At 43.6% G+C, this 23,894-nt stretch overlaps 1 protein-coding gene across 8 annotated transcripts in view; it reads right to left on the reverse strand.

Moving 5' to 3' along the window:
* Positions 1-8,789: 8,789 nt before the first annotated feature.
* BIRC3 (baculoviral IAP repeat containing 3) overlaps positions 8,790-23,894 on the reverse strand; it is a 54,616-nt gene continuing 39,511 nt past the window's right edge. For 6 of the 8 annotated variants that reach the window (XM_078059083.1, XM_078059081.1, XM_078059084.1 and 3 more), the window contains 8 exons: positions 20,759-23,854; positions 20,549-20,648; positions 18,372-18,450; positions 15,290-15,338; positions 13,507-13,749; positions 9,975-10,229; positions 9,531-9,572; positions 8,790-9,421 (listed from right to left, as the gene is read on the reverse strand). In XM_078059083.1, the coding sequence (XP_077915209.1) occupies positions 9,228-9,421; positions 9,531-9,572; positions 9,975-10,229; positions 13,507-13,749; positions 15,290-15,338; positions 18,372-18,450; positions 20,549-20,648; positions 20,759-21,611 (1,815 nt within the window). In that variant the 5' untranslated portion in view covers positions 21,612-23,854 and the 3' untranslated portion in view covers positions 8,790-9,227. Of the gene's footprint in view, positions 9,422-9,530; positions 9,573-9,974; positions 10,230-13,506; positions 13,750-15,289; positions 15,339-18,371; positions 18,451-20,548; positions 20,649-20,758; positions 23,855-23,894 lie in introns of those variants that run through there. The other 2 variants (XM_078059082.1, XM_078059087.1) reach the window with 2 other exon arrangements.

Consider the following 23,894-nt stretch of genomic DNA (forward strand, 5'->3'; position numbering starts at 1 on the left):
CGGCGGTTCCCTGCGGACGCGGTGCGGGGCGCGCTGCGGGCGGGAGCCGCGGTTTCCCGGCGCGGGGACCCTGGGCCGCCCCGCGCGCCGCGTGAGTGGAATCGGATGCTGTGTCCTGGCGGGGGAACTCCGGGGGCGCAGCCGCTTCAAAGACCGCACACCGCCCGCCGCTGGGGGAGGCAGCCCGGGGAATTCCGGCGCCCGCGCCCGCCCGCCCCCCGTCGCAGAGCCGGGCCGGCCGGCGGCATCCGCCACGGGCCCCGGTGCCCAAACACGCCCACGGACGCTCGGGCGCCTCCACGCTCGCCCGGCCTTCAGCCCGAGCCCCGGTCGCGGGAGCCGCGGAGACACGGCCGGCTGCTCGCTCTGCAGCCGAGGCCGTTGCTCTCTCGCTGCTTGTCCCGGCCGGACGATCCGATAACGGAGACGGGAAATTCCACGTTCTGGAAACTCAGAGCCTTAAATGCGTTTCCCCCAAGAAAGCACGTAAGAACATTCAGGTAGAATAAATACTACTTTTTAACTTTTAATCTTGTATAAGCTTGTGGCTTAGTGTTAATTTATTCAGTTACCCATTTACTCGATTTCTCTTCTTCATACATGTTGTGCAGAGTCACTGGTGGTTTTTAAAAATAGGCCGAATATTTCTGCTGAGGTTGCCATCCTCATACTTTTAACATTTATGTAGAAAAAATAACAGGATCCAAGACAATTTTGAGGAAGAAGAATACGATTGAAGGGACTTGTCCACCAGATACCAACTTACGTAATGAAGCCCCAGTAACTGAAACAGTACGTTGTATCACAGACGGACGGATAAAGCAACAAGATTAAGAGCCCAGAAAAGAAGACCTACTTACATACTATGTATACGAACTCGATACGCCATCGGCGTTACATGTTAGTGAGAAAAGGATTAACTGGTCAGCAAGTAGTGCTAAACAAACAGTTATTCCAAAGGAAAATAAAATTAGACTGTGACCTATTAAAAAACTATTTAAAGAAATTCGTGGATAAAAGCCCTGAAAGTGAGCAGCTATCATATGAATCCTATTTCGCGCAGCTCCTGTCATTACTGGTGCCGCAGGCTACAAAACGTAATTTTTCCTCTACCCTCTGGGCTCTTGGCTGAGACACCCCTGTAGTAAAATGATGAACGGGAGGAAAGCAAACCCAAGTTTATAACATGGATGCCTCATGTACACTATGGGAGAGATCAGAACACTGAGTAACTCCGCGAAACGGCCCAAGCCATGGCCTTAAACTCCATCTCCAGCCAAAGACAAAAGACGTTGGGGGTGGGGAGTCGGTTATGGGAAGTTACCAGAAAATCACAGTAAACAAGGGTAAAGCTGCTATGCAATGTAAGTCCTTGCCTTCTCCACTGATACGAATGTCTAGAGGTTTGGTCATCCCCTTCTTCCTGGTACAGCCAAGAAGACACTTTTACAAATGGGGATTTCCCTTATATACAGAAACATCTCTTACAAAAAGGCAACTTCTACTCGGTTTTCAGAGTTTATCCTGTGTCTGCTGTGTGTTAAAAATAACCAACTCAAGGGCGCCTGGGTGGCTCAGTTGGTTAAGCGACTGCCTTCGGCTCAGGTCATGATCCTGGAGTCCGGGGATTGAGTCCCGCATTGGGCTCCCTGCTCAGCTGGGAGCCTGCTTCTCCCTCTGCCCTTCACCTCACTTGTGCTCTCTTTCTCTCTCTCTCAAATAAATAGATAAAACCTTTTAAAAAAATAACCAGCTCAACATAATTCTTATGTCAAAGAGACATATTTTAGGGTGAGCAAAAGTCTACTCTTCAGTCCTCAGGGGTTATCTTAGGCCAATAGAGCACATTCACATTGGCTTCTGCATCCTTTTGACATGGCCCTAGTAGTCTTTGCTTGCCAGGCTGGTTTTGTACATGGCTTATCTCATACCTGTAATAAGCATTTACTCAAAGTGCCCTGATTCATTTAGTGGGATATGGTATTTAAAGACCATAAATCTGAATGTTTGTGGTGCTGATTCTTCTTGAATTGTAATGTTTTTATAACCTGTTTCATGAAGAGCTGGGTAATATGGTCTTGTTTTGAGTTTTTCTTTAATTTGTTTTCATAATAAAATGCACCATGAACCTCACCTTGAATTCCAACTCAGGAATTCAAGGTTTTATTTAACCTCATTGATCATATATCCCTCCCTTCCTTCACACTGAAAAATCTCCATTCTACTCCCTTCCTGCTGCATTGGTAATAATTTCAACATTGTTTTTATGGTTCATTTTTTTTTCTTTTTTTTTTTTTAAGATTTTTATTTATTTATTTGAGACAGAGAGAATGAGAGAGGGAGAGCACATGAGAGGGGGGAGGGTCAGAGGGAGAAGCAGGCTCCTTGCTGAGCAGGGAGCCCGATGCGGGACTCGATCCAGGGACTCCAGGATCATGACCTGAGCCGAAGGCAGTCACTTAACCAACTGAGCCACCCAGGCGCCCTCATTTTTTTTTTCATTTTTAATGTGCTGTTAATCATGTATTTATCCATATATCCCTTTTTCTTAGATAAAGAGTAGCATGCTTTTTTCCTCCTTTTTTCACTTAATAGTAAATTCTGGAGATCACTCAATACGGTCATAGAGAGAGTCCTCATTTCTGCCCAATACTCCAATGTGTAAAAGTACTATAATATATTCAGCTAGTATCATAATGTATTCAAATACTCCTTACTGATGAACATCTGGGTGGTTTCCAATCTTTTGCTATTACACATAGCACTGTAATGAATCATCATGGACATACATCTTATTTTAAGATATATTCCCAGAAATTGGACTATTAGGTCAAATGGTAAATTCATATGTCATTTTGCCAGCCATAGCCAAATACCCCTCGCCCTCCATAGGAGTGTTAGCATTTTGCAATCCAGCAAGCAGTGTAAGTGGGTTCCTTTTTTCTACACAGCTTCACCAGGGGAGTATGCTGTCAGACTTTCAGGTTTTTGCCAGTCTGTTAGATAAATAGTATTTCAGTGTAGTTCTTTTATTGCTCTATTATGAATGAGATTGAACATCTTTTCATATGCATCAATTGCATATGTAATATTTTATGTTTAAAAATTAAGTATACAAGAAGGTCAGGATTGACTCTGTGGTATTGCTAAAGAAAAAAATATTCTGACACTTGCTGAAATGTCGACAGGGAGGGAAGACTTTATTCGGGACAGTTGCAAAAATGCATTGCAACAGGGTGACGGAGCAGGCTGGCCTCTGGATACAGCAAAGGAGCTGAGGACTAATAGCCAACCAGCAGAATGAGGGGTTCAGTGGGCACAAAATCACTTAGCGGAGTCATCGAGGGCAGGGGGATTCTTGCTGAAGCAGGCCAAGGGCTCATGGTCAACTAAGGGGGATAAGGAATGTGGTCAGATATCAAGGGTGGGGACATTCTCACTAAGCAGCCTTAGCAGGACTCTTGCTAAGATGGGGGAAGGCAGGCAGAAGATGGGGCCCCAGGGCCTAGACAGGATGGAGAACACACTGACTTAAATCTGTATAACAAACCTCCCCCGAGTTTACTGAGCTTTTCCTGCTAACCTCCCCAGAACTGGCCTCCCCGCACCTTTTCCTTTTGTCTTTAGCTGTGGCTCAGGCCCCGTCAGGAGTTAACTCATCTCTCCCATGTAAGGGTAAACTACACGCTAAACTTGTCTCGTTTGCTCTTGTTAAACTCTCGGTCAAGAACTCAGAAGGGTAGAGGGAAAACTATTTTTTCTCGCATAGGTCAGTCCGTACTGTAGGGAAGGTGCCCCAGCTGGGTCCTGTAAGTTAGCCGGGACAAAGATATAGTAACAAGAGAAAAACAGAAGTTTATTAAAATGTGCATCACACATGTACAGAAGAGAGCCCTCCGTGATGACTAACCCGCAGAGGCCGTTAGAACTTGGGATTAAATCCCAACAAAGGAAATGAGATTTGGGGATTCTGGGTGAGAGAGGAAAGGCAGAGGAAAATGGCCGGAGAAATATGGTAAACAGGAGTTCTTTAGGAACGCATGTTTTGTAGATTGAAGTCCATGCCTTCTGCATTGTTACGAGTTGAGTTCTCTTCCTGATACTTCAGGGAGAGACATCTCTACAAATAGAAATTTACTTTGTAAATATAAATTTCCTTTTGGGAAAGAAAAACTTGCGCCCTGTTTTTAGAGCTTTTCCTGCCTGTGATGGTTCTCTATGGCCTTCAGCTCGAAATAATCCACCTACCAAAGAGACACATTTTGGGGTGGCACATTTCTGGTACCGCTGAGTACACAGAAGAAATGCATACTTTCCTGAATTCTTGAAGTAGTTCATTAAAAGGAGTAAACAGAACCCAGAACATTAACAACCAGGACATCTGGGCCCTATCACGGCTCCTTCCTCCAACGTTTGGTTACTTACAAGCATTCTGAGCATTATCTTTCCATCCATTTTTTAAAAATCATTTTATATTTCTGTCTTAAGACTTTGTTTTGATATAAAAGCTTTTCATTAGGGTTTTGGAACTACAACGAATCTGAAAACCCACTTGATTTAATGAGCTCATTTTACACATGAGGACGTGACCAAGATGACTGCAGAGGAGATTTCTAGAGCTATCTTGTGGAGAAACTGAATGTTCATGACAGCTTTAAAATTGTGTTGTCTGTATCGAAGTCAAATTTTCTAAATTACAGAAATATTTAAAAACTTAATAAGTAAACTTTAATCCTTTAATATGAATTAAAATCTCAGCAGCTCTCATTTCAAAAGGCAACGTGCTAAAAGTTAGGATGATAAGGGTGTTCTATTTCTGGGTTAAAGGGGGGCCCGTATATTGGCCTCATACCGTTCGTTGACTTCTTCACGGGAGGCTGGGACCATTCGCTCAAAAGCCTGCCTGTGCCAAACTCAAAGTTTTAGACGTCTGATTGCTTTAAATACATGCCCAGTAACCACATTTCGAGCCACTTGGAGCCTGGGCGCCGCGCACACAGCCCCCGCTGGTTAAGGACGCCCCCGAGGCTGTGAAAGCCCCCGCGCTCGGCCGCCCAGCTCCCGGCCCAGACCCCCGCCAGCGGCCCGGCTGCATCGCCCAGACGTGAGCGTCCTCTCCGCCCCTGTCGCCTGGAGCTCCCTGGAGCGCAGCCCCTCCAGCGGGGGTCCCCCAGCGCGGCTTCTGGAGGGTCTCCTGCTGTGGGGGCGCCTCAGACACCACGAAGATCACGCTCAAGTTGGCGAGGCTGCCACCTGCGGCCGATCAGCCCCCACATCCTCCTTGAACTTCTCACAGAAGGAATCACAGTCCTAAGGAAAAGCCAGTCACGTGTGGGCAAATGCGAGGCAAAGGGGACCTTGCTCCTTCTGTATTTCCTGACAAAGGAGGCAAAGATAAAAGATTCCCAGGATCCAAACCGCTGCTGCAGGTGCAGGGAGGGCTGTATCAGACAGCAATCATGTGAGGGGCTCTGGACGGCTGCGGCCACAGGATTACTGGAAAACCTCGAAAATGTGCAATAAATAAACAAAACTTTACAGGACTTGGAGAGCTGAGTTCTCCCCATGCCCAAGGTAATCAAGATTACACAAATACTGAAACCATGGATGTTTTAAAAGATGACGGCTTAAAATCATGCTAATCTTTGCAATATATGCTGCTTGTCACAATGTATTAACTTTAGGCTTAAACTCTGCTGCTTTTCCTTGAGTTCTGTTGATGTGGGGAACAAAGGCAGAAGGAAATGTAGATAAAACGAAATGTCCCCATAACGTGCAGCCCACTGACAAGTACTTGAGGCCGGCAAAGCATAACCTTCCTCCAGGAACTCCCAATCATAATGTTAATGCCTCGCTAGAGGGAAAAACAGCCTTAGCCTGACAACAGCAAGGCCTCTGGCATCCTGAGAGTCTTCTCTAGCATTTGAAAATCCTTCTGGATCTTCCCTTGCCTTTACTTCCCCCGACTCCGAAGTAGATAATCAGTTGCCCTCACAGTCTCCTTGCTGCCCGCAGGTCCCGTCCCCGGGCTTTAGTAAAACCACCTTTTTGCACCAAAGACGTCTCAAGAATTCTTTCTTGGCTGTCGGCTCCAGACCTCACCAACGTTCCAAAACTACACCAATATGGTCTTGGGCAAATTATTTAACTCATTTAAGAAATATTTATAGAATATATACTGTGGACATAAATTCTAAAACTGTCCTTGCCCACGAGCTCATGGGCTAGCAGAAGAGACCAATAAAGTCATCATAAAGTCAAGCACAGGGACAATAAGGGAACACGAGAAAAATTTAATGCAGGAGGGGGGTGTGGATGGCGGCAGAGTAGCTTCCTAGAGAGAATAATATTTTATAGTGCATATTATCTTTGTATACACTCTGATGGGTCTCTAATGTCTCAAAGTGATACAATTAAGAACAATTATATTTATCTAGACCAGGGCCATCCAATAGAAATGTAATGTCATTTATGTAAGTAATTTTAAATTTCTAGTAACCATTTTGGGTAAAAAGAAACAAGTGAAATTATTTTTAATATTGATACAAGCCAACGTATCTGAAATATTATTTCAATATGCAATCTATATAACTTATTGAGATATTTTACATTCCTCTGTGTTAGGTCTTTGACATTTATTGTATATTTTATAGTTACCATACATCTCAATTCAGAGGAAGGTACATTTTAAGTGCTCAGTAGCTTGGCTAGGGACTACCTTATCAGACCACACAAATCTATTTTCCACCAGAATTCCCAATATTTTCAAGTATGAAGACCTCTCAAAATATTTTGAGGTTAACCACATTATAGTTTGACACTTTTTAAAGATTTATTTACTTTAGAGAAAGAGAGCATGGGAGGAGGGACAGAGGGAGAGGGAGAGAGAGAATGTCCAACAGACTCCATGCTGAGCCCAGAGCCTGACATGGGGCTCGATCCCAGGACCCTAAGATCCAGAACTGAGCCAAAATCAAGAGTCGGATGCTTAAATGAGTCACCCAGGTGCTCCTACTATAGTTCAACACTTTTAATACCCACTGACTGATAAATCACTGAAAAAGTTCTTATGAATACATTGAACAATGCTTTTCCATGTGTTTCTTTTGCATACGAGTGTCTACTGTTAAGAAACAAAATTCAGCCAAGTAAATTTGAAGATGTAATTGGCTTCATTAAAGGGTTCATGAAATGGGGGCGCCTGGGTGGCTCAGATGGTTAAGCGTCTGCCTTCGGCTCAGGTCAGGATCCCAGGGTCCTGGGATCGAGTCCCGCATCGGGCTCCTTGCTCGGCAGGGAGTCTGCTTCTCCCTCTGCCTCTCACTTGCACTCTCTCTCTCGCTCAAATAAATAAAATCTTAAAAAAAAATAAAAGAGTGAATCCCTTCAACATTCCGTCTGATGGTTTTGCCTGGAATTACTTAGTAAATACCCACGTGGTCTACGAGGACACGTGAGACCTCAGGAGGGGGGAAGACAGTTGCAGGACATCAACTGTGACCATCAGGGACCAGCAGCCACCAGCAACAGTAACTCTCAGGAAGTGACAAGAGTGACGTGTCATGAGCATGACCCAAGTATGAAATTAAGCTCAGCGCAACGTTCTGAATTGTAACACTTATTATATATTGTATATTGAGGTTTAAACCATCTACCTAATTCAGGGGACTGAAGACCAGGTTGGATCGGGACAGAGAGGATAAGGCTGGAGAGCATTAAATGAATTAATGCAGGTCAAGCACTTCAAAATGGTGCCTGACCATCAGCACACTGAGCTACCATTATTATCTACAGCGAATTATTTTTTCCAAAACAGAATTTCAAGTTAACTAACACTTAGCGGGATAAAAAAACATTTGAATAATAAGTTGGCTATGTTGGCTATGAATCACCAAAATGAGCAATGAACAAGAGTTTCACAGTGAAGATGGCAAAATTCAAATATTACGTGCCGTGCCGTAAGGACCAGATTTAAAAAAAAAAAAAAAAAGAATGTTGCAAAAGGGAATGTACTTTCGAAATATTTATCCTATAACAATGTTAGGTTACAAAGGGCCTAAACAACAAAGCAGTGTTGCAAACAATTTAGCCGGGTGCCCCAGGAGGAAGCTGTTAGTATGTATCCTTTTTACAGAGAGGCAAAATCAGCCGCACCGCAAAGGAGTAGGTCTCCCTGTGCCGACAGATGGCCCTTCTCGTCCTTGCTGGGTTCCCAACCTTTCTCTGCAGGACTCCAGCAGATATCTAGAACTGCTTTAGGGGCTTGGCCTTTGTTCGTCCCCAGGCAATATTCCCTATTCCAGTGTTACTTCCGGTTTTAAAGCCCCAGTAGGTCTACAGGAAACCAAGGATAGAGAATTATTAATCGGGCATGCTGAATACCAAAAAGTAATGCAAACAAGGAAAATTTTTGCTGCCCTGACAGTATGGAATAAATTTATTCACCAGAACGGGCTGTTGGTTCCAGCCCAGGCTGCTAACAGGTAGACTGAGTCCCAGATTTCAGAGCAAAGTGGTGAGAACAAAGCACGGAACGTTTCCCGATGGGTAGGGCAGGCATGAGACTTCCTGAACGAACAAGCAAGCTTGCTGATCTCGACTCAGACATCCCACAAAACCCTGCTGATGAAAGCCAGGTGTGATCCCCCCTTGGGATCTACGGTGTGAATGAAGCAGCATCTTCGAGAAAGGGATCTAAATATAGCTCAACACCCATGGGGTCTTAAGGAGGTTGGAGGCAGCCTGGGAGGGAGCAAACGGACACAGAAATAAAGAGTTTAAGAACAAGAGTAATTTTATGGCTTTATTAAAATGTTCATCACAGAATTCTTTACAAAACCACCAAGTCCCCAAAAAGTCATTCAACAAATATCAAGACCTTCTACATACAGGATTTGGATCAAGAAAGGCAGATAATCCGTGCTCCTGTTTCTTAATACGACTCCAAAGTATTTAAAATTCTGAAAGCTTCATTCACTTACGAGTTCAGTAGTGCGGAAATTCTGATTTAGTATTGTCCCTGTAGTGCTCTTTGTTCACATGAACAAAAGCCTATCGTTCTCACTCTCTCTTAGGTACACACGGCTCACAACGTTTGGATATATGTTTATATCAGTTTTGAGTTGCAAGTAGATAAATATCTTAAGGAAACCAACCAGCATAGTAGTCAAAATTACAATACATTTAATTCATTAATTTTAAAGTGTAGGCAAAGTTTGGGATCTTCCTCATGAAAGAAACGTCCGCACTGTGCCCTTGACTGGGCCCCTGCAGATCGGACATCTTCGTAGAGACGGGGCGCAGTCTCTGCACACGACCAGGTGGCCACACGGAATGAACACTATGGAAACTTCTTTGTCCATGCACACTTTACACGTCCTCTCTTCCTGCAGCCTCCTCAACTGCTCTTCCACTGGTAAATCTACCAAGAGAAAGGAATTTTTAATGAAGGCACCTGTTGCTGCTTCTCCAAAAGCCAAGAAAATAAAACCCATGATTTCTACTGGTTTAAATCATTACTACTATGTTACCTGAGACATTTTCCGGGGGGATATACTTTATGTCCTGTTGCACTAAGGGAGAAACACAAAAAGCATTATTAATAACAAGTAAGGTTAATATTTAGTCACAAAATATATATTTTTAAACTAACAGCTTAGACTCTCGCCAAATGCTATCAATAACTGTCATAATGTCAATGCAACAAGAATCTTTCATCTTTTTGTGCAACAGTTTGTTAATTAGATTGAATTATTTCCAGTAATCCCAAAGCATTGATAAGAGCATATTTTCTTTTTTTTTTATTGAACCGAATTGAATTTTAAGTTCCGGTGAGCTAACACACAGTGTAATATTAGTTTCAGGTGTATGGAATTGTGATTCGACACTTCCATACATCACCCGGTGCTCGTCACGCTAAGAGCGTATTTCCAACTGACCTAGAAAGTTCCCCAAAGTAATTGTGCAGCACTCACCAAAGAAACGCTTGTATAACACGGGGTCCGTTTCTTGTAGAGAGTTTTTAAATATGGTGACCGCAAAGCTGCCCTTTACTAACACAGTATCAATCAGCTCTCTTGCTCGCAGAGACGTCTGTGCCTTCTGCTTAATCACACTGTGTTCTTGCTCACTAATCACTCCGGCAGTTAGCAGACTATCCAGGATCGGGAGCACATAAGTCAAATGCTGGAAAAGCACCATTCTGTTCTTCCGGATCAATGCTATGTCGTCTTTATAAAACAAGAAAACAAACACAAACACGTTCCACCTCTGCTCACAGGGACACATGACTGAAGAAGTCACGATCTGTTTGCACCGCAGGTGACCGCTAGGTTGGGGGGTCCCCGCGGCCCGGCGTCAGGATGGGCACTCTCCGTCATGTGTCCCTTCATTCCATGTTCCCGGCGGCCACCGCGGAAGGCACTGGTGTCCCCCCCTTAGCAGAGGAGAGACAGAGAGCAACACACTGCAGGACACACGAGAAAAGTAGACGGAGGCGGTCTGGCGTCAGTCTGCGTTCCCGCACATTCCGCACATTCCGCACAGCTGCTCAGCCTTTAACCAAATCCAACTTAGAACCTAAGAAAATTAAAATTCCAATTCAATCTAGTCAACTTGGGGAAAGATAGAATCAAGAGATTAAAATGACAGAACGTTTATTTCTTAAATTATCATTCACCTGTACAATTTCTTTGAAATTCGATTTTAGGATAAAGTTTTAATTATTTCCCCAAATTAGATATGACATTGCCATTACCCAAATCTTTTATAGCAAGTGGGGAAAGGCACCAGCAGCATTTTAAAGATTAAATCTTACTTGTCGATGATACCTTCCTGTGTATAGGATCATTGTATTCTCCGCTGAGATCCAGATTTTGTCTCTATCGATAAAATATTTTATATTTTGAAATTCTGCAATTTTATTATCTCCTTGGAATATGACTTGTGAATCTAAGTTTATTCATTAGTACACAATTTTACTATGATCCATAAGGCTCTTTCTACAAAATAACTAATGATGGAAGTTGGGCTGTCTAAAAAAGTTATTTGGGGGGAGAGGACTGTTAGATTTTAGAAACACTGACTCTGTCGAGCAGTAGGACATAAACCAGAACCATTTAACAAAAAATAGTGCTTAGTAAAAAAGTCAAGGCCAGAGATACCCATTTTGAAGATAACGAGCTCTGGGAATAACTGGGAAAAGGACCAGGGCCTTTTTCTATCTAAGATTTCTTTTTCTTTTTTTAAAAAGGTTTATTTATTTATTTATTAGAGAGAGATGAGAGAGAGAGAACGGGGGGTGGGGAGCAGGAGGGGCAGAGGGACAAGCAGACTGCCGGATGCTGTGGGGCTGGATCTCACGACCCTGAGATCATGACCTGAGCTGAAATCAATAGTCAGATGCTCAACTGACTGAGGTACCCACATGTCCCTAAGATTTATTTTTCTAATTACATTTAACTTAGACTAATGTAGTAAGTTCTCTGAAATTCTTAAGATTTCTTTTTTTTTAAGATTTTATGTGTTTATTGGTCAGAGAGAGAGCGAGCGAGCACAAGCAGGGGGAGGGGCAGAGGAAGAGGGAGAAGCAGGCTCCCCACTGAGCAGGGAGCCCGAGGCAGGATTCGATCCCAGGACCTTGAGATCACGACCTGAGCCAAAGGCAGACACTTCACTGACTGAGCCACCCAGGTGTCCCAAGATTTCTAAAATTGTATTGCTAGTGGTTGAGGAAAAAAGACTCATTTCAAAGTCACAGACTGTATTCTGGCTTGTAAGAGCTAAAGACTTGAATATACCTTTGAAGCATATTATTCTTTTGCTCTGGAAATAATACCCTAAATTGTCTCTTTATTTACACACCTGTCAAGAAATTACTTACCTACTCACTGTTCTTGGGAAACTATAAAGTCATCACTAACCTAAATGAAAATATTTTCATTCGCTCATTCAAACAATACTTCTGGAGCACAGAGTACGTGCAGTGTGTGCGCTGGGCAGTGTAGACGTAACAGGGAGTAGAGATGCTACAAGATATTTTTGATGATGCAAATTATTGTATATTGTTGACTGCAGTCATCTCTACAGACTGTTGATTTTCTTTGAAAGAAGCACAAATGTGTCACAGCTGGGGTCTACGAACAATTGTGGAGGTGGGTGTTCTCTTCTTTGAAAGATGATGACCAACAGCTAAGACGGAGAAGACCACTGCAAGGACGGGCAAAGACAAGCTTGGGCCATGTTGTTGCTGTGCTGGTGGTCTGCAGAACTCAGCACTTCATGCTTCGGTAAAGACAGGATCAGACGTGTTTGCCCAGGGTGGCCAGAAGACAAATCCACCTAAGGGGCAGGCTTCTTCAAGCCTGGAATGGACAATCTGCCAACCGTCCTGGGCAGAAAGAGATTCCAGATCGTGCTGGACAAAGATGGGGCAAACTCTTTTCCCTTTCTGAGCTTTGGGGGTATTTGGGAGCGTGAGCTCTCATAGGGGAAAACATGCTTGGGACTATCCTAGTCATTTATGTAAAATGTCCAGAGCTACACAGAGATGAACCCGAACAGAAGCTAGACAGAGAGACTCATGAGGATGGGCTTAGGGGCAGCAAGAGGGGCCCAAACAGCTACAGCTGTCAATTACTACCCGTGATATAATGCTCTTCCATTATCCCTAAATCTCTAGTAAGAGCTTGCGAAAAGTTGCCGTCTATTTTCAATAGACTTATGGGTCTGGTCCCTGCTTGGCAAAGAGCGGCAAAGGAGGGGTGAACATTTCTGTCTAGGTCAGACTGAGGACAGCATTCAGAGTGGCCAGGTGGGAATGGACATGCTTGGGGGGGGGCAGTCTCTGTGAAGGGCCACAGAGCAGAGGCCACACAGTGGCAGACACGGCTAGTGTGGAGGGACGTGGCTACTTTGTCTTGAGAGAATGTGCAACAGTGTCCTCGCCCTCCCCTCAAGAACAGAAGGACTCCCTGAAGGGGAGCTCAGTTCCTGTGTGGGCAGGCGGGAAACTTCATCATAATTCACACATTAATGTGTGTTATTAATGCTATAATTAATGTCACTGGGCTGAGACACTCTGGACGCTAATATTAAAATAACTGTCCCTGATCCCACCCCGACTTACAGCGAAGGGAGTGAGCGTGGGATCACAAGCCATGAATGATTACATACACAGTCCATGACCCAGAGTAAAAGTATAAATTAAGAACATGCTTTCACTCAACACATACATTTTCAATTGACTAACGAGCAATTCAAATACACTGTAATGTAAAAAATTTCCAGAATTCAAATTGAGACCACTGAACATAACACCTGATCGCCCTGACAAGAAGTAGGTTTTCTGTGACTAATGCATGGTGACATCACATCCACATGGTGACATCACATCCACACAGTGACATCGCATCTGCACGGTGACATCACACCCGCATGGTGACATCACATCCTCACCGTGACATCACATCCACACACAGACAGACACCGGTCAGTATGGGTACGTACCTGATTCTCTGTTCTCAGCTGCTCTTTCCTTCTCCTCTTCCTTTATTTCGTCTTCCGCGTGAAGTAAATCAGACACAATATCGTTAACGGTTCTGTAATTCTCCCCAGTGGTCAGGATCTTACTCTGCACCGTCTGCCTCACCAGGCTTCTACTGAAGCCCATCTCCAAGGCGGCCTTCACCACGGGGGTGTTCATCATGACTGCGTCTTCTGAACGGTTTTCTCCAGGTCCAAAATGGACAACTACATGAAATAAAGAATTTCACACACGTTGGGAGAATCTATATATCTTTTGAATTGAAAGTTATTACAGTTTCAAAAACATAAAGCCCAGAAAACGTATAGGCATTGTTTTGTATTAACTTTGTTAAACTTAAAATCACGATGTACATGTTCAGTCACTAAAATAAGAATATGGAATATTGTATTGCGATACAAAATTTGCATTATCGGGCATAACAATGGGTGGGAGGAAGGAACAGAATGTCGGGGATCCCCGTCCACCAAGAATTCTTTTCTCCCCAGGATGAATGAACAAATGAACTTTCTAACTCAAGTATGTTTCACGTATTTTTCAAAGATGCCACTGTCCTCACTCACCCCGTCACTGCGGGGCCTCCCACGGCGCCTCTCCTGTCTAGTTCCTTCTCGGCAATATGCCACCAGAGTGGCTTTTCATAAACACAAACCCAACTATGTCACCCTCCTTCCGAAATCCCGGCAACAATTCCATTGTTCCATTGTTCTCACACTCAGCTGTGGCTCACAAGACGGTACCCACCCGGGCCCCCCTCACCTCTTCAGTCTCATCACCTGCCACTTTCTCGTTCACATGCCATGCTAGAGCCCAGAAGTCACAAACGGCTCTCGGGTCAAACTCCACCTGCAGGGCTGATCACTCTGAGCGTGGGCCTGTTCACAAATCCCACTCTGGCCACACAGAATTGTGTTCAGTTCTGCAAACGTGCTCGTTCTTTTTTGTCACCGAAGACTTCCATGCACTGTTCTCTCTGCCTAAAATATTCTTTTTCTCCCTTTGTCCCCTGGTTAACTCCTACCGTCCCCTTTGATTCTGTGCTAAGTCAAATACTTCCTCTGGAAAGCCTCTCTCATCTTCCAAAGTCGGGGTGCACGGCCCCTCCCGTGCCCCCGCAGCACAGCACCCTTTACTTCTCTGACCATAGCCCTTCCTCCCACCTGCGTACTTGTCTGTATCCCCTGGACTGTTTGCTCATGAGGGCAGGAGTTCTGTTTGCCCTGTTCTGTAGTCTTTTCTCAGAGTAGCAGACACACGATATTTATTGAACTGAATTAAACACTACATAATGGAGTAGAACAGTTTGTTCAAATACTGGCTCTATCACCTTTTAGGTTTAGCCACAAAAGACAGGTCATTTAACCTTTCTGAGCCTCAGGGTCCCTGTTGAGGAATGGGAATAACATTTTACAGAATACGTGAGCCATCTCATGTCAGAGTGCCTGTGTTCCCACAAGGTCTGAGAACAAGGGAGACACGGGATGCATGCTGGCTATTAAAACTACACATACTCAAGTCCCACCCTTAGACGCCATGGCTCAATACAGTAGGGTTAAGGTAGAGACCAGAGATCTGGTTCCTTAGGCAATTATGATGCACACTAAAGTTTGAGAAATACCCACTTAATGCATTTGAGAGTGCATCATATAGAGCTTCGTACAAATGTACATTAACCATTATCAGCTTCCAATCTCCATAGGACCAACAGTTCTATTTAAATGCAGTAATTATTGTCATTATACTTACTTGGTGATTCAGCATTTTCATCTTCTGTGTTGTCTGAAGTAGATAACAGCTACAGGGGAAAAAAGTTTATAAATTAAAGTATAAGTCTTAGCCTGTCCCTTACAATATAAACGAGTCAAGAGATCTATTTTACTCAATTTATTACAAACTGACTTGCTTACAGGCAAAATGATTTTTTATCTCGAAAGCAATATTTCATTTACATTCAAGAGTTATTCTCTACACCATAAACTATTCTTTATGGAATCTGTATTCCTGAAGGCAAGAAAAGGGCTACACCTTCTCAGTGATTTATGAGACAATCATTGTTTGCATTTCATCCCAACATCTTACATTTTCTGTCTCATCCTTTGGGATAAGTTGGACCCTCTATCAGTTCTAATGACTATGGCTAAAAAGTGTTTGACCCTCAAACTATTATATACCTTCCTATCTGCTCTTCCAGGAAGATTATTTCACATTCAGCACTTTGACTATATCCTGCCACTCCCTTCTGACCTGCCAAGTGTCTGATGAAAAACCTTTGCTAGACTTACGGGGTCTCCCTTCTATATAACTGTCTTTTTTTTTCTCCTCACTTTGAAGATTCTCTTTATCACTACTTTTTGCCATTTTAATTACTGTGTATCTTGGTGTGTACCTCCTTGGGTTGATTTTTCTTGGGGGCTCTCTCTGCTTCCTGGATCTGGATATCTGTTTTCTTCCCCAGATTCAGGAAGTTTTCAGCTATTAATAATAAATTAATAATTTATTATATTAATATAAGTAATAAATTAACAAATTTTCTGCCCTCTTTTCTCTCTTTTCTTCTACGGGGATCCATATAATGTGAACATTGTTATGCTTGATGGAGTCACTGAATTCCTAAGTCTATTCTCATTTTGCATAATTTTTTTTCTCTCCTGCTCAGCTTGATAATTTTCCATTTACTCTGTGTTCTAGATCACTAATTCGTTCCTTTGCTTCTTCCATCCTGCTGTTCATTTCATCAAGAGTGTTTCTCATTTCATTTATCTCTGCTATGTTATTCTTTATCTCTGTGTTACAGGGCTCACGCATGTCTTTTCTCAAGTCCAGGGAGTATCCTTATGCTAATTGCTTTAAATCCTCCATCAGGCATGTTACTTGTATCTGTTTCTCTTAGGTCTCTTGCTGTCGTTTTGTCCTGTTCTTTTTTTTTTTTTAAGGTTTTATTTATCTGACAGAGAGAGACACAGCGAGAGAGGGAACACAAGCAGGGGGGAGTGGGAGAGGCAGAAGCAGACTTCCCGCTGAGCAGGGAGCCCGATACGGGGCTCGATCCCAGGACCCTGGTATCATGACCTGAGCCAAAGGCGGACACCTAACGACTGAGCCACCCAGGTGCCCCTGTCCTGTTCTTTCATTTGGGACATATTCCTCTCTCTCCTCATTGTGTCTAACTCTGTGTCTGTTTCTCTGTGTTAGGAAAGTCAGCTACGTCTCCTGCTCTTGAAAGTAGTGGCCTTATGAAGAAGAGGTCCTGGAGTGCCCTCAATGCAGTGTCCCCCATTCCCCTGAACCTGGCACTTCAGGGGCATCTCCTGTGTGTGTTGTGTGTGCCCTGCTGTTGTCGCTAAGCCGATTTTGCCTTCATTCCAGCCATCTGCAGAGGCTGTCTTTGCCTGTTGTGGGCAGGGTTTCGTCCCTGTGTTGTTTGTGGGCCAATCTGGGGCCACCGTGGGTTTGAGTTGAGTCAGACCAGAGATGCAGTAGCCCTGAACCACAGGGCACTTTCTCTGTGTTGCTGAGAAGCTTTCACTGGTGGGCGGGGCCTGCAGGCAGCCCAGCTGTCTGCTCCCAGCCCACTGCTGAGGACACGGTGGGACCGGCGCTGGCCCCCGTTGGGACTCCTTACGCACTACCAGGCTTGCAGCCCCGGTTTGGATGCGCTCAGCCAAGAATGCATTGGATGGAGTGGATCCACTAAGTATATGGTGTTAGCAAGGTTTGTGCCAATCTTCTGGCTGGAGGGGACCCACGGCACCAGGACTGAGGAAGGCCATTGGAGTAGGTGGCACGGTTTAAGCAAGAAAGGCAGTGAGCCTCAGCACCACTCTGGTTCCCACAGGTGGCCGTGTGTTTATGCTGAGGGGCAGAGGTGGGAAATGGCACCTGCCAGCGCCCCTGCTCCTGCAGACATCCCTCAGTGAACTTCGAGATTAGTGAGTAACTCTGCCTCCCATTGCCCCACGTGTTTTTCAACCTGCCGCTTCTTACACCGTATCTCCACAGGCTGTTTGTTGTGCTGTGTCTTTAAGGGCAGGGACTCAGTTTCCTCTCACCCACTGGCTGTCCCTGAGCCGAGCCTGCCGATTTTTAAAATTCCAGTTTTGAGTCCTGCTGGTTGTAAGAACTCACAAAATTCAGCCCCTCTGGTCTTCACAGCCAAATGTTACGGGGATTCATGTTCCCTGTGTGAGCTCCCTGGTGTGGGGTCTGTTTCTCTCCCCCTCTGAGCCTGTGGCTCCCTCCTCCTGTGGACAGCCCATGGTCTGCTTAGCTGCCCACAGAGTCTCTGCCCTTCCTACCCTCGTTGATGTGGCCTCTTCTCTGTATTTAGTTGTGGAGTTGGCCCTGCCAGTCTCCAGGTCATTTTCTGGGTTATTTACACTGACGTGGGTGTTACCTAGTTGTACCCATGGGACAGGCAAGGTGAGCCTATGATCCTCCTACTCCGCCACCTTCCCAGCAATCTCCTTCCAGGAAGATTAGAAGGAGTAATAAAATTCTCTTTCTCAAGTCTTTTAAACAAAAATTTGTATAGTAAAACTATTAAATGCTACCATCCCAGCCAAATTTTGTCCTCAAATAATTTAATTTATTGCAACCTTATTATAGAAATACTTAAAGCCATATCTTAAACATTATTTTTCAGGAGATCTCTAATTCTGAATCTGTTTTTATCCAAAGAATAGTTCTAAGATCATGTTGGGTATTTTAAAAAAATGAATGTATTTTTAAAGCAACTCTTGTCTTTTTACTAAAGTATGACTCTCTGTAATTATCAGAAAATAATTTATCTGTTGTTAACCGATGATCTAAAAAAAAAAACCTTCCCTACCTGTTCAAGTAGATGAGGGTAACTGGCTTGAATTTGACTGATGAACTCTTGTCCTTTGATGCGTATCAAGTACTCACACCTAAAATGTAAGCAAAATTAAGTTTGTTATTTTAATCCCACTATGTGTAGCTTGTTAAATATTTCGAGTGAACATAAACATATATATAACCCCTTGACACTCATCTGGCATCCTGCAGTAAAGGCGAGATGCCGTGAGCGAGGGAGGCTGCGCGTCGCGCTTTGCCACGGCTGGGGCTACGTGGGTCATGAGGCTCCCAGCCTCCTGGGGCCAAGGAAGGCCGTGTCCACTCGGAGCTCCCAGCTGCTCTCTTCAAAAGTTCGAAGACTGCTACAGATACTCTGAACACTGAGAACAGAGCCAGGGAGACAGGTAGACAGCTTGCTCATAAACGACACTGCTCACACATAGGTTTGTAGGTTTAAAAGTTCACAATATACAAAGCGGGACAAGAGAAATAATGAGGAAGGTGAACACATTTTCTAATTAAGTCAGATCCTCCCAAGTTTGGCAATTCCTAGATAACACACATCATGGTCTAACTCAAGCATAAAATGAACCCCTCACACAACCAAAGCAAACTCACCCTTCTTTTTATATATTCACAAAATCACCACCGTGGAAGGCTAGCAGCACTGTTCAAAAAACATCTGGGTAAAGTTTTCTTCATTATCTTTGTAACTTTTGAAATCTAAAACATTTGGGGCGTGTAAAGGTGCTATAAATAGAGTATTATACTAAAACTTATATAAGGAAAATAAGTCAGGATACTGAGCTTAGCAAGCAACATTAAAAACACTAAAAGTTTTGACCATGAGAAGTATCATCATAAGCCACCTGATTTCAATAAAAAAAGAAGAGTGTAAATAAGCACAGAATAATCAAAAGTGTAAGGATTGACAATGAAATGTTCTATAGTGATGAAAACAGAGGAGGTGGGTCTCTATTTACCTAACCACCCTATTTAATATCACGACTTGCCTCTGATTCTTCTTACTCTGCTCTGTTTTTTCATTCTATCTATAACACCTACCATCTTCCGACATGCTACATAACTCATTTATTAAGTTTTTATTAATTATCTGCCTCTCTCGCTATTAAATTAACGTATGAGACCAAGGATCTTGGTTTTGTTCAACTGAGTATTTTAACCACTGGAACAGTGCCTAGCAATAGACAATCAATTAAATTAAATGTTGAAAGAACGGAAACACGTCCAAGACATAAGATTGACTGAAAAAAAGTTTCAAAACAGTATATATAATATCTAATTCATGTGATATTATATACATTTATCTGTACACGTACATATGCATGAAGAGATGTCTGCAGGGATATTCACTAAAATGTTAACAGGTCCTCTTTATTTTTTTTTCAAATGTTAAAATAACTTCATGTTTTAAAAATTTAAATTCAATTAACATATAATGTATTATTGGTTTCAGAGGTAGAGGTCAGTGATTCATCGGTCTTATATAACACCTAGTTCTCATCACATCACATGCCCTCCTTCATGCCCATCACCCAGTTACCCCAACCACCCACCTCCTCTCCAGCAGCCCTGTTTGTTTCCTATGATTAAGAGTCTCTTATGGTTTGTTTCCCTCTCCGATTTTGTCTTATTATTTTTCCCTCCCTTCCCCTATGCTCCTCTGTTTTGTTTCTTAAATTCCACATGAGTGAGGTCATACGATAACAGTCTTTCTCTGATTGATTTATTTTGCTTAGCATAATACCCTCTGGCTCCATCCATGTCGATGCAAATGGCAAGATTTCATTTTTTTATGGCTGAGTAGTATTCCATTGTATATATGAACCACATCTTCTTTATCCATTCATCAGCTAGTCTTCTTTAGATAGTGAGATTTCTGGACACTTACATTTTTTTCTCTGTACTTTTCTACAATGTGTGGCTTGGGTTTTATAATGAACATATATTCTTTTAAAACAGATATATATTCTTCGTTAGACACGAAAAAACCCTAAGCCTCTATCTTCTACCAAAACCGTTTATTTTTTCTAAGTAATCCGTCCTAAATTTATTCACAAGTGCGTTTTTGAAACAAAGAGTAAAGCGAGAGCTGCTTCTAAGGGAAACACGTATAACCCATCTCATAAAAACAAGAAGCATTTGCAAAGAGAGTTTCCCAGCAATTACCTCGGAAACCACTTGGCGTGCTCCACCCACGGGTCGTCTCCAGATTCCCAACACCGCAGTCCGCCGTCGCAGCAAAAGCATTTGACGTCGTCGCTGTGACCTAAAATTAATTTTGGACCAAAACGTCTGAATTCATAGAATGTGCCCATTCCAACCGTGTGAGGTAAAGCATGGGGGCGGTTTGTCTGATGACCAGATGGGGTTTCTTACCCGTGTAATAGAAGCCCGCCGTGGCGAGCTGCTCGGGCCGCACAGGAACGTGCGAGGGCCAGCTGCAGAAGGTTCTCAGGCGGGCCACGTGGGTCTGCATGCTCACGTTGGACACGGTGGGTCTCAGCACATCCTGGAGCTGACTTTCCACGAACGGGCAGTCGGGGAAGTGTCTCAGGTGTTCTGACAGAGCGTTATCGTTCGGTTCCCAATTGCTCAGCTTCCCACCGCAGGCGAAGCAGGCCACTCTGTCCCCAGGTCCTACATAGTAGAAGCCGGCTCTGGCCAGTTCCGGCGCCTGCGGAGAGGTCAAGGGCCACGTCTGGAAAGTGAGTAAGCGGGCTTCCACCGTCTTCACCGCACCGTCGTAGGGGCTGGGCCTCCAGGGAGCAAACTCCTGATTTGGTCTGAAGTTCACGGGATTCGATGGGAAGCTGGAATAAGACCCACTGAAATATCCAGTGTTTTCCAAACTGGGAGGCAGTGGATGTGTGGAGTTTGTTACTGAACAAGGAGGAGGAGGTGGAGAGCTGGCTCCCGAAACGCGGGCTGAGTTCAGATTCTGAATGAAGGCGCAGCTGGGATAGAGCTGTTTGTGCTTTTCAGCAGGATGGTCTCCAGGTCTCCAGTTGTCCAGCATCAGGCCACAACAGAAGCATTTGACCTTGTCGTTCACACCAGTGTAGTAGAACCCCGCCCGGGCCAGACTCCTCTCCGAGATGGGCACGCCGGCAGGGAACGCCGAGTAGGTGGACATTCTATAGAGTTCACACGAATGGTCGTATTTCAGCTCAAGCACGGGGGTGCTTTTCAGCAAATTGGACAAGAACAGGCTATTCTGTACAATGTTCATAGTGAAGTGGACAGGGAAGAAAAGGGACTAGCCTTTCTCAGGGGAGGTAGTTTTGTGCACGGCTCTTGATTTGGGTTACTTTTAATCCTCGGTGGAGCACCCACACCGGGACATCTCTCGTCCTTCTCTTCCTCTGCACGTTTAGGGTGTTGGCATGCTGAGAGTCTGCGTTCTACACGGACACATTTTAAGGGACAATTACGTACACCCGCACCTTTGCATGATCTTTATACACACAGTGTAAACATGGTGATACACAGCACCTCATGAAGAAAATCAAAACCCTTCGTGAAAGCGTAGAGCGCTTTGGGTCACCGGAGGCCACGCCACGTCCTGTCCCCCCCAGGCACGGTGCAGCAGCATTCAGCCAGCCTGCAGATGAAACGTGGGACTTATGCAGCCAGCTTGTTGGCCTGGGGAAAGCTATGCTCACTAAGTGCTCTACAGAAACGAAACTCAAACTGGGTTTGTTTTGCCTTTAATTATGAAATTTGGTAGCCAGAAAAAAAGAAAAAGCATAAGACCTACCTCAAAAGAAGAATGCACGACCCTATTTCACTGATTTTAGGATGCATCTTTCACGTATCTGTTATCAAGAGGTATCTTACAAGTTGTAACATATCATATTTTAATTAACAGCATTTTTATTTCCCAAAAGTATTTAAAGTGATGGTGTGTCTTACAATCAATGATGTCTTAGATGCAGTGAAATACAGCACATCCCAAACCTTGCTCAAATTAATTTTTCTTCCTATAATAATTTTAATAGGGAAAACAAAACAATCTACTAGAATTTTCCTATAAATGAGCTGAAATAGGAAGAGAATTGGTTGATGCATCTTAAGGCCTATTTCAAAATTTATTAAATAATAATTACTTCCCATAATCAGAAGCTTGGTTGCTGAGTCATAGTGATTCCACTAGAACCTAGCAAATTAAACATTCTATTTCAAATAAATTATCAAGATGAATGTATTCGCTTAGTTGGTCTTTTTGGGCTCAGCTTCAGGCTGCTGAGAGACAATACCAAGTCTTCTATCTGATAATGGATTTTTTAAAAGAATCAAAAGTCAGAGCGCTGAATTTGTAGGCTAAGCTGGATAATCAAATCATACAAATTTGGTCTTTGGTCAGAACTAATTTTACAGACAGCATACCTTGAACCAGAATTTATCATAACAAAAAATAATAATAAGTTTACTTTGTCACAATCTACTCCTTTTGACAAGCAGAGACCTTCGTAAGATTCAGGATGTCTCAATTGTGATTAGCTACCAGTAAATAGGGTCTGCATCCAGCATATTAGCAAGGACCAGCAAACAAGCCGTATGGGTTTTCTAGCAGCGGTCTGGCCCCTGGTGCACTCATGCTGGGGCTTCCACGCAGACTGTAATGCTTTACGTCCAGATGGCATGAGAAATGTATCTCCATACCCGTGATGATTTCCCTCAAAGCTAAGTTACCGTGCCTCACTTTGGTTTGCTTTTCATTGGACAAAAACATTACACATTGTTATAAAAACCTTCCTGGTGCCAATCCCTGTCTCTGTGTACCTCTTCTCTGCTAAGTCTGTTCATTTCCCCCCAGCCGTGATTCCCACTGCTATCCTTCTCACAGACAATAGCGCGTTTGAACAAACTAACTTTTGGACTTCTAACGTATCGATGGTCATCTACATGGTTAGATAATTTCTTCACCAGTCGACCCCGCTCACGTGTCATTCTCTCTCTCCATGTGTTGTATTGGGAAATCTTGTTCTTGACGTTGGAGTTCTTGACTCCCACCCGTCAGAGGTCTCTCCTGCATATTTCTCTAATTTAGCAGAGGGCTGAGATATTTACTCTTTGTTCTAGATAACTGCCACTCATTTTTAGATCTCTACCAAACACGAGTTCCTTTTTTCTATCCTGCACTGCAGCCCGTGGATCAACAGTATGTTCCAGCGAGAATCACTTCTCCTTTATGTCACAAGTCAGATTCAAATCAAGATTATCATCACTTCATAGTTACAACTCATATGACTAGATTCACTCATATGGTCTAGGTTTTTTAAATTAACATTCTTTGGATACCAAAACTCCAGTTCACTATTGAATTTGTTTATTCATGCACAAAACTACCTCCCGGAGATTAGACTAAGTCCCTTTTAAGGGTTTTAGGCCTCCATTTTGAGATGTTTTGATTTATAGAAAAAACTGGAAAAAATCTAGAAGAAGTTGAATAGTTTGCCTCTTTTGTAAAACCTGTTTAAAAAAACAGAAAGACAGTTTTAAAAGTCAGGCA

Source organism: Halichoerus grypus, chromosome 11 (genome assembly GCF_964656455.1).
Source record: "Halichoerus grypus chromosome 11, mHalGry1.hap1.1, whole genome shotgun sequence".
In the NCBI taxonomy this organism is placed as follows: domain Eukaryota; kingdom Metazoa; phylum Chordata; class Mammalia; order Carnivora; family Phocidae; genus Halichoerus; species Halichoerus grypus.